This window comes from Epinephelus fuscoguttatus, linkage group LG2 (assembly GCF_011397635.1).
Source record: "Epinephelus fuscoguttatus linkage group LG2, E.fuscoguttatus.final_Chr_v1".
Taxonomy (NCBI): Eukaryota; Metazoa; Chordata; class Actinopteri; order Perciformes; family Serranidae; genus Epinephelus; species Epinephelus fuscoguttatus.
The window spans coordinates 25,743,110-25,757,613 of record NC_064753.1 but is presented as its reverse complement, the minus strand read 5'-3'; the positions used below and the strand labels follow the sequence as shown (position 1 = coordinate 25,757,613).

Genomic DNA, 14,504 nt, shown 5'->3' with positions numbered 1-14,504 from the left:
AAGACATGTATATTTTAATATTGCCAAGCAAAGCTGTAGTTACAAACCAATTTCCACACAGCTGACCAACTTCATTAAGTTAAATAATAGTTGAACTGAGTTTAAAGGAGAGTGTGATTTTGGTTTGACTTTAGTTCACCTGGTTAAATAGGACAGTGTTGTTGGTCACTCATGCTTTGCTTTAAAAGGAGGATCTGCTGTTATGTAACTGTCTTGGTAAGACAATGATTAAAGCTGGTGTGCTGTGCTTACAGTATTTTCCCCATCTCATCATTTTGAAAGTCAGATGACAGACTCAGAGAAGGAAGAGAAAGCAGCTAGGTGATCAGCATTTTCCCTGTGGTCAGTGATCCACAGCACGATACAGCACTAAAACACTTGTCACCATCATTCACAGATCACAAGCTACTTCTCAGAAGAATACAATGAAAAATAAAGGTCAGAGGTAAACTAAAAATGGTCAGATGCCACCGTGCATTGCTATGCATGCATTATCAAAATATAGCCCTCAGCATTATTTATTTATTTTATTTTACCTTTTCTTTACTGGGAAGTTCCATCGAGATCAAAAATCTTTGTTCAAAGTTCTCCCACAAAACACAACCCATAGACGTGCAGATTATAAGACAGTGGGCCCCTGGGCACAGACAAGCAGAGGGACCCTTCCCTTAGGAAGAAATTACATTTCATTTTTACAGTTTTGATCACAGCACTAACTTGAAAGTGATTGAGTTGCACAGGGGCAGTGCTGCCTTTCCTGATGATGATGGGAGTGAGAAGAAAGACATCAGAGCAATACAGACAGCAGACTTTGATTTGAATTATCTGGAATCACTTATCCTTGTCCAGTACATCCCTGACAGGCTGCTTAACTATCACAGGGCTGACAAACAGAGACAGGCAACCATTCATGCTCACATTCACAGTCAACAGTTAACCTAACCTACTGTGAGGAAGCTGGAGAACATGCAAATTCCACACAGAGCACCCAGAACCGTCTTGCTGGAAGGTGAAAGCACTAACCACTTCACCACTGTTCCACAATGGGTGTATGAGACAATGGGCCCCTGGGCCCAGACATGCAGAAGGCCCCACCACCTCTCCTACACAGCAGCAACACACACAGACTCTATAGATAGCCTCTGTTTTTGATAATGTTTTGTGTCACTGTGTAGTCCTTACATATCTCTCTGTGATTATGTGTCTCTTTGTGGTCATTCTTTGTCCAATAGTTGTCCAATAGACCAATAGTTGCTTTGCAACTCTATGTAGCCATTCTAAATTCCTTTATGATCATTTCTAATGTTTTTGTAGTTGCTTTGCATCTCTGTAGTCATTTTGTGTCTCTTTGTAATCATTTAATCATTTTGTGGTTCTTTGTAGATATTTGTGTCTCTTAGTTATTGTAAGTCTTGTTGTGGTCATTTTGTGTCTCATTGTAATCAATTTATGTTCCTTTGCAGTCATTGTGAGCCTTGTTGTAGTCATTTTGTGTGTCATTGTAGTCATTTTGAGTCTTGTTTTAGTCATTTTGTGTCTCTTTGTAGTCATTTTGTGTCCCTTTATGGTTATTTTAAATCTCTTTGTAGTTGCTTTTTGTCTTTGTAGTCATTTTGTCTCTTTGTAGTCCTGTGTCTCTTTGTAGTTCTTTTGTGTATATTTGTAGTCATTTTGTGTCTCTTTGTGGTCATTTTGTGTCTCTTTGTAGTCCTTTTGTGTCTCTTTGTAGTCCTTTTGTGTATATTTGTAGTCCTTCTGTGTCTCTTTGTAGTCCTTTTGCACATATTTGTAGTCATTTTGTGTCTCTTTGCAGTTACTTTGTGTCTCTTTGTAGTTGTTACATATCTGTCTGTAACAGTAATTTTTGTCTACCGTAGTTGCTCTGCAACACTTTATAGCCATTCTATATTCCTCTGTGGTCATTTTGAATCTTGTCATAGTCGTGTTGCGTCTCTTTTTGATTGTTTTGCCCCTTTCTGTAATAGCTGAAGCTCTTTGTGTTCCTTTTCAGCTGTTTTGCATCTCTTTGTAGCTGTTTTATGTCTCTTTGTGTTGTATTTCCTGGTCAGTGCGTGTCTCTTCAAGTGAAATTTTGCAGGTGAAGGCTGTGGAGGGGCCCTGAAACTTCAGGCGCCTTAGCCTGTGCCCAGTAGGCCTGTTCAGTAATCCATCCATGTGTGCTATCATTATATCAAAGGTTATTTTTGATGATAATCATAAAATATAACTTACAATGACAACAACAGTTACGTTGCAGTATTCTCATACAAAAATAAATACCCCAAACATTTTGTTCTGTACATTGAGGACAAAGTGGTGATAGAGAGGGTGAGTTTAGCATCACCTAGTGTTCAGACTGAAGAGGTGGAGATCCACTACACCACACTCTGTCATTGTTGGTGTGTTTTTACTGGTTAAATCCAGATTCAGACGGCTGTCTGGCTTTAAAGACCACATTTATGATTGTATTAACCACCACACCCACAGACTGGACGAAAAAAGGAAGAGTTTGCGGTGACGGTTTGGTTTCGTTACAGATCACATGAGCTGCATTCATGTGACCAGCTCACGTGCTCTCACACGTAAATATGAGCGGAGGACCGTTTCTCAATCACACTGTTGATTAGTCCCGTGTAGAGACAGGAGGGGGAAACTGGAGCTGAAGATTTAAAGTTCACACCAACAGCTGACAAACAAGCCTCAGGTAAATGATTCATTTTTGTCGCTTTGTCCTCAGTTTATCAGTTTCCGGTTATCAGACGTTAGTTAGAGAGTGTTTACACGGTGAGTTAGCAGTTAACAGCTAGCCTAGCTAAATCTGGCACACTTAACTCAACGTTACACACAAACTAAAGGAAACACGTCAAACTGTGTGCTCAGTTAATGTTTTTGTACCGACTAATAATACAAAAAGCAGTTTAAGTCATGTTTGTTTTTATAGCTCAAACGGTGGTTGTTGTTACTGACTGTGACCCATTTCAGGCTTCATGGTCAGAGGTGATAAGATAAACGTTGGAAAGCAGTTGGAGCTGATTTGATAAGAACACGGAAACTATATGTGAAACCAGGTGTAGGCAGCACCTCAGTTAAAGTAAGAAAATAACCTAAAACCTGAAGTTAAAGTGAATATGAAACATAATACTAAACAATGATACAACAGAGAAATGGAAAGTGAAACTATCTTTTTATGAGGGTGGGAGGCAGCCATTCTGTCCTTTGCTTTAACCAGACAAAGGAAAGGAGCTTTTATAGAGTTATAAACATGTCTGTGACACAATCAGAGAGTCACAGCAGAGCTAAATGAACCGGAACAGATTGGTCTTCATGTGTAAAATGACTGTAGAGTCACTACAGCACCATTTCCAGTCCACACTCAAAAGAAAGGCAAAAAAATATGAAAAAGTGAAGTCTGTACATTTGCAGTTATAGAGTAAATCAAGCATGGACTTCCTTCCTGTCAGCAGTTCTTCGGCAATGCGACAGGAATGAGGAAATGACTTGATTTACAGTCAGGGATTGTAGATTTATCAGATAGTGTGTGTCCTTGGTGATACATGTTTGCAGGCAAGATATAAAAGGTATGTGTGTGGTACTTTTCATGTTCAAGAAATTCAATACTTGTTCAGTATGTTAGCAGTTTCCTCCAGGTCTTTGTGCTGGATACACAGACATAGCTTGAGAAAGAACATTACAGAATGTTGTTTGCCCCACCTGCAGTTAAGCACTTTATTAAAAACTGGATTCTTGTTGTTTGGCAAACAAGGCTTGAGTTCTGCATCTTTCTCACCAGGTGAAGATGACATATGCATACTGATAGGCGTTGTCCTGTTTAGTGTAGATGTGAAAACATTAAGTATCCCAAGAGGAGACAAAGTAGCTCAACAACAGTATTTGAAGGTCTCCTCCAGTTGAACTCAACCCACTGTTATAGGACTAAGGTGAACATCATTTGCTCCACTTAAATAAGGAGGAGGTGATAGTGAAGTTGCTTTAAAGCTGACTTGTCTGTTTCCATCTTGATCTTAAATCTCCCACACAGGGGAACATATTACCAACCACTTAGCCTTCAAAAAAACGTTGGTTAGCACCAGCTAGGCACTGAGCTAAATGCAGGGCTGTTTTGACATTTTGAAGATGCAAGAGTTCTGCTGAAGAAAGGCCTGACAGCCCTCCCACGCTATGACTCAGCAAGATAATGTAACCTCCGTGAGTCTTGCTCTGTGGTAACCGTATTGAATGTAATTGACATGAGACTGATTCCTTTCGGGCAGGTCAGCAGGCTGAAGTTTCACTTCCCCAAACCACTTTCATATCACAACATTGTGTCATCTACAAGGCTGCGTGTGCTTGTGTTTGTGGGATTGGTTAAACCACAAACTGAATAAGCTGAATCGTTTTTATATTTAGTTTTTATATGTTACACACAGTTTACAGCTTGTACAACATGTAGCTGGTTCACAGTTATAGAGCATGGTCTAGAATAGAAAGAAATACCTGCCAAAACACCTTATAAACCACCTGTCCATGTTTAAACTTATATTATTATTGCAGACATAAACTAAGGACAATATGTAAACTGGGTGCTTTTTTGAGTAAACTTCTGCCCCTCTTTAAGTGACTCAAGTTTGTGCTAATGATCTATTCTGGTTGTTCACTTTTGTATTGATGTCTTGTTCTGTGTTTGTACCTCATACCACAATTTGTGATCCAGAGAAAACACATCTGAATATGAATCAGAAATCATATAAAGTTGTTTACAGCACATGCAGTAGAATAAAAGCTAACCCATTCACCCCCAACAGCTGAACAACCCATTCAACTCTTTTTACAACCACAACCTAGTAGCTGAGAATACAGTAATGACCAGCCAAGGACATCACTGTTCACTTTTCTTACAATATACAGAATATGACAGAACAGTTCTTTAAATTGTGTTATTAAAAAGTTGAGCGCTGGTTTAGATTTTTTTTTTTATTAAAAGTGAGTGGAGTATGTTTAGTGTGATTTCATAAAACAGATGTCATTGTATGAAGGGGAAATTTCTTCTCTTACTTCCCCTTGTGTACTTTTTGCTCATGACATTACGCTGGCCTCAGTCATGTGATATCAACCGATTTCAGTGGAATTCATATTTTCCCTCCCTCCCTCTGACAGTTTTCATTGGGTCCTCTTCTGCTTTCTCAGTCACAGAAACGGGACATGCCTTAACAGGTGTGCTGATGTTACAGGTGACTAACAAGACGGGCTCTTGTTCTCCAGAGCAGATTTGTTTGGCAATGAGCCACTGTACACAAGTCTAATGAGCTCCTACGCAGGCCTGTGTAAAATTGTGTTTGGCAACAGTAGTCTTTATTGAAATGCATAAAAATAGCAACAGAATCTTTTGAATGTTTATAAAGAAAAAGTCAACATTTTCTGTGTCTTTTTGTCAAAAGGCTTTTGTTCTCCACTCCTGCTGTTCAGGTTTTAAGATTAGGTAACCTGTCGTCCTCTATGAGAGTTTGAAGCTGCATGCTGGTTCATCCTACAAATTTATGAAGAAGCACAGTGTCTGCACTGGTATTGATTTTACTGGACTTAGAGCGTCCTGCTTATCCTGAGCACAATCCATGCCTCTATTTAATAGGCTACATTATGGTCTCTAATGGGTCCCTGTCTGTAGCTGATATCAACTCTCACCAGTACATTTCATCTCTGATATGGTGTTCTCATGTACCATCTGAGAGCGTGGGAGCATTTGAGGCTTGCTTTTACCTAAAACTGCATATTCTGCATCATTTTTTAAAATGATGCAGCTTTTTAAATGGGAACTGAAACCCAGTCCATCTTGGATCGAAAGTCCGAAGTCATATTCTAGATTAAATCTAAGGTACTGGCTGAAATCATAGTACCCTTTGTTGTAGGTATGTGCCTGTTGATACAGCATGTTAAACCACTGGAAAGACCACTGGGCATGACTGAAGATAAAGAGGTTTTCTCCACTTTGTGTATGCATGCTCCACTTGTAGTTGCAACCAGAGTGATGTCTAGTCAGCTATGAACATTTTCTTATCAACACCTAGTTTCAGGACTCCAGTTTAAGAAGTATAGGCAAGTGTTTTTAAGCACATCTTTGCATTGCCTCAGGTTTGTATTGATTTATGAATGTGGAAGACGTAGCTTTCGTTGTGAGACATTGTTATCCAGTCAGTCTTCAGCACTTAAAGTTGAGGGAAATCAAAATACACATTTTGCCTGGAGTTGAAATAGTCGGTGTTTAATTTAGGGTTGCGTAATCGTGCTTAGGTTTAGTGGTTGAATCAGAATTTATGCAATGAAATTACCATGGCTCATGTTTCATTTTCTAATGTGAATAACAAATAAATTTCTCCTCTTCATTTTGTATTTTTCAGTTAAAATGTGGCGTGCAGCCCTCCTGTTATTGGCTGCCAGCTTGTCAGTGAGCCTGGCCAGACCCCACCTCAAACCACTGTCCGGTGACATGGTGAACTACATCAATAAGCTCAACACTACCTGGAGGGTGAGTTGTTGCTTTTGTCTTACAGTGGACTTTTGTGTGTGGTTCTATGCGACTAAATTTCTCTCCTCCCCTGCAGGCTGGTCACAACTTCAAAAATGTCGACTACAGTTACGTCCAGAAACTCTGCGGCACGATGCTGAAGGGACCCAAACTGCCAGTCTTGTGAGTCTCACTCATGACACACCAGAAATGCACTTCAGATTAGTTTTCCATCATGCGTATAGAACAGTGAGAGTGAGTATATGCAGTGTTGCACATCCCCCTATTATACATGGACCGTATACATTTATATGTAGAAAAACTTGCAGTGGTTTCAGTGTCCTGGATCAAGCCTTGTCAAGTCTAGGTAGTAATACTTGACTCTGTTTACTACTCTAGGGTTCAGTATTCTGGAGACATGAAGCTGCCTAAAAACTTTGACTCAAGAGAGCAGTGGCCCAACTGTCCCACTCTGAAGGAGATCAGAGACCAGGGCTCCTGTGGATCCTGCTGGGTGAGAGAAAAACTCACTGCTCAAAAGATGTGACCACATTTCACTGGGGCTGAGCATTAATATTTTAAGAAACAAATTATCTAGGGACTTTTGTTAATGATTGTGAATTTGATTGTGGTTAGTAATGTGTCACACATTCCGGGACTCAAAATATCATGTGCATTTGCATGCTAAATTTGAGCTGTGCATGTAATTCTCAGCTCTACATCCACCGGTGCACATCACTTACAGAAAATATGTTGTGCAGGGCTCTCAAGCAATGACCGTGAGACTCTCACAATTTATACTTTTCAAACACTCACCTCATTTTCTCACATAGTGAAAAACAAATTTATAACGTTGTGGCTCAAAAATTGGATGCAGACAGACAAGACAGAGCAGCAATGCAACAGCAGCACAGTGTAAAACCTGATTTTTTTTTTTTTTTTTTTTTTTTTTTTTGATGCGCATCAATTTGTGCTGTTACAGGACCAGTAAGGATACCGTAACTTTATCCTTACCATAACTGGGAAAGATGAAGAAACATTGCAGCAATTAGTATTATATGTCATATACAATTATAAGTATTGTTGAATATGTGATGTCTGCAATGAAATCCTAGTATGATAAAAACATTTCCATAATAGCTTTGCCGAGTGCATTAGATTTCTGCTCAAAATGTTCCAGACTGTGACTATATAACCTTAAAGTATTATTACCGTACAACATAAAATTCAGTGATAGTGTAACACATTAAAAATGGCCACAATTTTAAACGCCCATAAATTCAATGCGTTGCTGTTCAGAGGTTTACTTACATTTTTAATGTAGTCTTGTTCTTGTTGAGGTTCAGGTTCAGTCTCTTTCATGACCCTGATTATGGCCATGTAAAATTTGAAGTAATGTTACTGTACAGTTATTGAGAAAATTAAAAGGAAAGTCAGCTCAAATGACATTGTAACAATCTGACCAGTTCCTCATTTCCGACTTGTCATTAAAAAGAAAATGTTGCAGCGGGTGTTTTTTGTTTTTGTTTTTGTTTTTTTTGTTGTGACAAAGGTGTTGGCAAATAAATACACAAAAAATTGTTTTGGTGCAGGTAAAAAAAAATTGATGCATGTAAGTTTAAATGCAGCATGGCCCAGCACATAGACAGTACACAGAAAAAGGTTTTCGATTTGGAGCCCTGCACACACACGGACCCATGCTAAATATAGGTATTCACACTCACAACTGATAGTTTAGTTAATTTTATTTACACTGTGCACCGCCCTAAATTACAAACGTGTTTCAAAGGGCTTTGCAGTCTATACAGTAAACAACACCCTCTGTCCTTTTAACCCTCAGTTCAGATGAGGAAAAACTCACACTGAATTGTATTTATGTGTCTGAGGCATGTTTTGGTTCTTCTGCCCACAGGCATTTGGTGCTGCAGAGGCCATCTCTGACCGTTTGTGTATCCACAGCAATGGCAAAGTCAGTGTGGAGATCTCCTCTGAGGATCTGCTGACCTGCTGCGACAGCTGTGGCATGGGGTGAGAGGCAGGAATGTGTGAAAATGTTGCTACTGTGTTGTGAACAAATTTTCCTGAGTAGATGATTTCAGTGGACTATCAAGCAGAGCTCAGTAGTAAACTGCATGGTTTCAAGTTTGAATAACTGAGTATTTAATGTGAGGAGAAAATGAATTGGCTCCAAAAGAAGCTCTCCAGTGAATGATCTGATAAGAACATAGACTGATAATTTACAGGAATGTACCGAACCAATACGGAGAATTAGCATCTGCGCCAAAACTGAAATTATTAAGCAGATCAGGTATCAGCTGTGACATGACTGATCCACAGGAAGTACAGTCGTCTCAATGTAACCTTACATAAAGATGAGTGAGATCCACGCAGAGAGGTAAACTAATTTGAAAGTGCTAATGAATGAGTTCTTGATCAGTTGATACAGCACTAAGAAGTGGGATTCAGAGTTGCTACTGGGAAAGGAAAAAGTTGGATCAGTGCCTCCCTGATGTTGTACAGTGCGACCTTGTGGAGTTGAAGGCAGGGAGTGTGTAGTGGTTGTCTGTAAAAGTGGAAAACAAATTAACTTTCCTTGTTTTCTGTCTGTCTTTTTAGATGTAACGGTGGCTACCCTTCAGCTGCCTGGGACTTCTGGACCAATGTGGGACTGGTCTCTGGTGGTCTCTATGACTCTCACATTGGTGAGTTTTGTGTGTGGCACTCTCACAGTGATTCGCACGTGTGGTATCTACAGTTCTGAGACCTCGTTTTTAAAACAGTGCATCAGAACCATACTAAAAGGGCACGTGCAGACAAAAGCTGTGTACCCAATCACGACAGTCAGTGGTATCCATACCCTGGGATGTTATTTGGAGATCAAAGTTTGATAGGTGAACACAAAAAGTTTTGTAATGGTGATCTTGGCCTGCATTATGATTAGGAATCATATTGAGGATAAAGTGGCTCTACAAGTAGCGTGATATTAAGTTAAATTAAATATGTGAACGCAAGCCTTTATTTCTACAATCTGGCGTACACCACCTCACCCTCTGTGTCGCCATTTCCCCTGTCTCCAAAATGTTCGTACACATGGGTCAGAGATCCCATACGGGTGTGCACATTCTCGTATTAAGGTTGTTTTTTTATATACGTCACATCTTTTATGTGGGAAGTGGTGTATGACTCTTAAAGGCCTCATTTTGTGGCATATTCTAATGAGACCCCTGACCTGTTTTTACTCTTTGTGTCTCCAGGTTGTCGGCCCTACACCATCCCTCCCTGTGAACATCATGTGAATGGCACTAGACCCCCCTGCACTGGAGAGGGTGGAGACACACCCCAATGCGTCCTGCAGTGTGAACCTGGATACACACCTAGCTACAAAGCAGACAAGCACTATGGTAAGACAGCAGGAAAAAACTACTTCCATAAATGAGCTCTGTAGGAGTTAGTGTAAGTCCAGACCTCACCTGCAGCTGTGCCCGGGAACCTCCCAAACACAGCAAAATGGTGAAGAGAATATATTTTAGTTTATTTAGAATTCCTGTCACTCTACCAGTTATAGTCTTAGGTTTTATTAAATCTAGAATCATACATAGTATTTGTTAGATCTTTGATAAAGTCTAATTGTTTCATCTATTTATCAAGTCATGCTCCATTATAACTCTTCTATGTGCCATAAGAACAGTGTTTATGTCTCACACACACAGCACAGGGTCCTAACTCAAAGTGCGTTGCAGGTAAAACGTCCTACAGTGTGCTGTCAGACGAGGAGCAGATCCAGAGTGAGATATACAAGAACGGTCCAGTAGAGGGAGCCTTCATCGTCTATGAAGACTTCTTGCTGTACAAGACTGGTAAGCACTTGAGCACCATCAACAGACAAATGTAGCATAAACATGTGGAATACTGAGCACTTGTACACTCACAACCTGTTGAGCACAGGATGAACTCTGACTGCACATTTTGCTCAGTGGTTCTGTAAAATGTTGTTTCTGACAGTCTCTTGAACTCAAACTCTTGCTTGACCCTCCCCTCTATTGCCTTGTTTTATTTTTCTTGTCTCCAGGTGTGTATCAGCACATGACTGGGTCTGCTGTTGGTGGCCATGCCATCAAGGTCCTGGGCTGGGGCGAGGAGGGTGGTGTTCCCTACTGGCTCTGTGCCAACTCCTGGAACACTGACTGGGGTGATAACGGTGAGCAGAGGCACACATTTACCACTTATGATCTTTATAACTAACATTCAAACAACAATAAATGTTAGCTCTCCTATTTACATTTATTAAGGAAATGGAATATTAGAAACCCTTCAGTGTAAAACAGTCTAATATAACACACTGAAGCCTCGAATGAACACGTTCAGTCAACATCCCGATTATGTCACAAACTTTTCATACCTATTCAAAGCCTGGATTCCCATGCACATTTTAGCTGAGACTATTTTTTCATAGTGGTATTGTGGAGTTGAATGAGATTATATAACTACTTGTCGGCAACAAGTTAAATACCAGTAAATCAACTAGTCCATCATGCTTTGCTATGTAAAACTCCTTGTACTGTATATACTTGACAGCTGCTATGAATTTGAAACCCAAATGCACATGCCATATGTTCTCACACTTAAAGCTACAGTTGGTAACATTTATAAGTTATAACTATCTCTGTATTTACACAGCACTAAATGAGACTGATAATATGTGAAAGAAAATTATACTCCTCTGCCTACTCTATTGCCTTGTAACATTTCTAATGGCCTTATTGCACATGATCGATACAACCAATCAAAGCCGAGGACTTTCAAAAGCAGCTGTCACAGTTCATGACCTGCTGTCAGACTGTCAAACTAGGCAGTGCTGATCAAATGTGAATCAAGATTGTGTTACTGCATTGTGTATTTCCCACCTCAAATGTTTTCAGAAACATATTTCAGTGTACTGTTTAGCTGTAATATGAGAGTTTGTGACCTGGCCACAATGTTGAAACCAGTTGGTAACAGTTAAATGTATACTAGAATATGTTTCCGAAAACATTTTAGGAGAGAAATGGACAACGCAGTAACAAAATCTTGATTCATATTTAATCAGCACTGCCTGTGTGACAACTTGACCACAGTTCAAGGAGTGATTGACATGACTCCGCAGCTGCATTAGGGTCTTGACTGCGACTGGTACTGTGGTCTGACTCTAGCGAATACCATTTTAGAGTCAGTAGGAAGAACAGGAGGGGCATGATTATTTTCACACACTGTTTCATGGTCTTCTCTCAGAATGTAGTGACAGTATGGCACAAAGTTATTTTCATAAATGTTACCAACTGCATTTTTAAGATATGATGGTATTTTATACTTCCAAACAGACAATGACTGGTGTTTGGTCAAAGCTATTCTCTTTCAGTTTGTTAAACTGCCCTCTGGTTTGTCTCTGGTCTTCAGGTTTCTTTAAGATCCTGCGTGGATCAGATCACTGTGGTATTGAGTCTGAGATTGTGGCGGGGATTCCCAAATAAGCTCAAAGGTAAGACAACAAAACAACTTGTAATGGCAATATAAATTATTGACATCAAACAAATCTGTTTACTGTGTCCCTGTAAAGTATAACACTGCTATTCTGTTGTAACCTCCCAAATGTAATGTCATAAACCAAACTAGAGTGCATATACTTGTATTTGTGGACAATCCACATGGCTTTGAATTAACTGTCGGCTAAGTACCACCATAGTAGCTTCCATTTTAAGTCTAAGAAGCGGTTGTCTTTTTTTTTTTTTTTTTTTTTTTTTTTTTGGTGAATCTTCAACAAAAGTTGGATTTAACATGAACTTTAACATGAAGTCTGTGATTCTCTGATTCTCTTGCAGGTTTTGAGCTGCGGTGACGATTACATAATCACTAGAGGGCGACACACTCAACTTGCCTGCTCAAGAACTCATTTAACAGCTTTTAGTCATTTTTTGTTCCAGCCCACTGATCATGTTGCACACATGGTGTGTGTTTTCTTTTGACAGCAGACAGAAAAAACTCAAACGCGAATGATCTGTTGCAAGGTCTCGTTCCTTCACCTCTTAAAGCGGGGTCAATCAAAAGGTTGCACAGGAGGAAAAAAATGTTCTGAAGACACGCATGTGCATTTCATTTTATCTGAGGTGATTTGAAACAAACTGTCACTGCTGAATTTCATTTGGTCCCCTGTCCTCACCTCCTTTTTCTGCACCAGTGGAAAGTATAGGCCTTTTTTTTAGTAATACAGCCCATTATTGAAAGACATTGAAAGACTCTGCCCAGTGCAGCACAGGACAGTTTGTCTGAATGTGTCTAATTTTTAATGGTCACAGCTTTCATATTTGATGTTTTCATTATTTCTCAGTGCCACTCTATGATGTCAGGATGTACTCATTGTGATTGATGTCTGTTAGTGTTTTTCAATTTCGAGTGTCAGATTAGAAATGAATGTTTTTTTTAAATTTGTTATGACTGTCTGCCTGTATTAATCAAAATACTGACTGCAGCTTTTATGTTCTGAATAAATAAAACAGTATTTGGTTCCCAACATGGTGTTGTTACTCTTGAATGGGCGTGCTGGCATTTTAAATAAATTTGCATTTTATCTGACTGGTATGTAAACCTGATGGGACTGACTCCCCAAGAAAATGTGGGTCAGTGTGATAAGTACATGAAAACGTAGATGTGAGCCACAACTATTGTGATGAAAGTTGATAAAATTTGTTACAGGATTTTTCTGCATCTAATTTTTAAATCCAAAAGGAGTAATAAAAAGTAACTCCAACTCACTCCAACTTACAAACTCCAACAAGCAGTTAGCTTTCCTACCTGTTTTATGTGTGCAAGACCAACTAGAAACCTTGGGTCTTATGCAAGACACTATATACAAACCCATTTTCTGTTACTTTTGTTAGTATCCACAATTTGCTCTTATTTTGTTAGTGCCCAATGATTTATGGGAGTCACTAATAATTTCTTATTTTTCTCTTCTCTTAGAGAGAGAGCACTCTTACTCATAAGAATCCTAAGGTACTAAGATAAGACAAAAAACATCTAATTTCCAGTCCAGAAATGTGAGGACAATTTAAAAACATGCATGAATGTGATAAGAAAATTCAGATTACTATGTTTGAGAGAAATTGGATTAATACATTTCAAGGATAAAGAAATACTACTATACTTGGTCCACTGATTGCAGCTTCTATCAGTTACTGTGCGCCTTCTGCTGACCTGTGATGGAACATAACTAAGTACATTTACTCAAAAATTACTGAACTAAAATACAAGTGTGAGTATCTCAATCTCATGTCACCTCCTCTGCCTCACCACATTTCAGAGGTAATTATTGTACTTTTTAAACCACTAAAAGTATTTGATAACTTTAGTTTCTAGCTACTTTACAAGTTAAGATTTTGTACTCGCACTTGTACTCGTATTCGTCGTCCTCCGCTTATCCGGGTTCGGGTCGCGGGGGCAGCAGCCTCAGCAAAGAAGCCCAGACAGTCCTCTCCCCAGCCACATCCGTCAGCTCTTCCGCGGGAACCCCGAGGCGTTCCCAGGCCAGCCGGGTGATGTAGTCCCTCCAGCGTGTTTTGGGGCGGCCCCGAGGTCTCCTCCCGGTTGGACATGCCCGAAACACCTCCCAAGGGAGGCGTCCGGAAGGCATCCTTGCCAGATGCCCGAACCACCTCAACTGGCTCCTCTTGATGTGGAGGAGCAGCGGCTCTACTCCCGAGTCCCTCCCGGATGTCTGAGCTCCTCACCCTATCCCTAAGGTTGAGCCCAGCCACCCTGCGGAGGAAACTCATTTCGGCCGCTTGTACTCGCGATCTCATTCTTTCGGTCACTACCCAGAGCTCATGACCATAGGTGAGGGTTGGAACGTAGATTGACTGGTAAATTGAAAGCTTCGCTTTCTGGCTAAGCTCCCTCTTCACCACAACGGACCGGTTAAGCGCCTGCATTACTGCTGACGCCGCCCCAATCCACCTGTCAATCTCCCACTCCA

At 40.1% G+C, this 14,504-nt stretch overlaps 1 protein-coding gene across 1 annotated transcript; it reads left to right on the top strand.

Moving 5' to 3' along the window:
* The first annotated feature begins 2,546 nt into the window (after positions 1–2,546).
* Positions 2,547–13,043, top strand: ctsba (cathepsin Ba). Its single transcript, XM_049599882.1, has 11 exons — positions 2,547–2,704; positions 6,393–6,520; positions 6,597–6,682; positions 6,899–7,013; positions 8,412–8,527; positions 9,116–9,201; positions 9,754–9,900; positions 10,240–10,356; positions 10,569–10,697; positions 11,933–12,014; positions 12,355–13,043. The coding sequence occupies exons 2-10, from the start codon at positions 6,398–6,400 to the stop codon at positions 12,004–12,006; spliced, it is 993 nt and encodes a 330-aa protein (XP_049455839.1). The 5' UTR covers positions 2,547–2,704; positions 6,393–6,397; the 3' UTR covers positions 12,007–12,014; positions 12,355–13,043.
* The last annotated feature ends 1,461 nt before the right edge of the window (positions 13,044–14,504 follow it).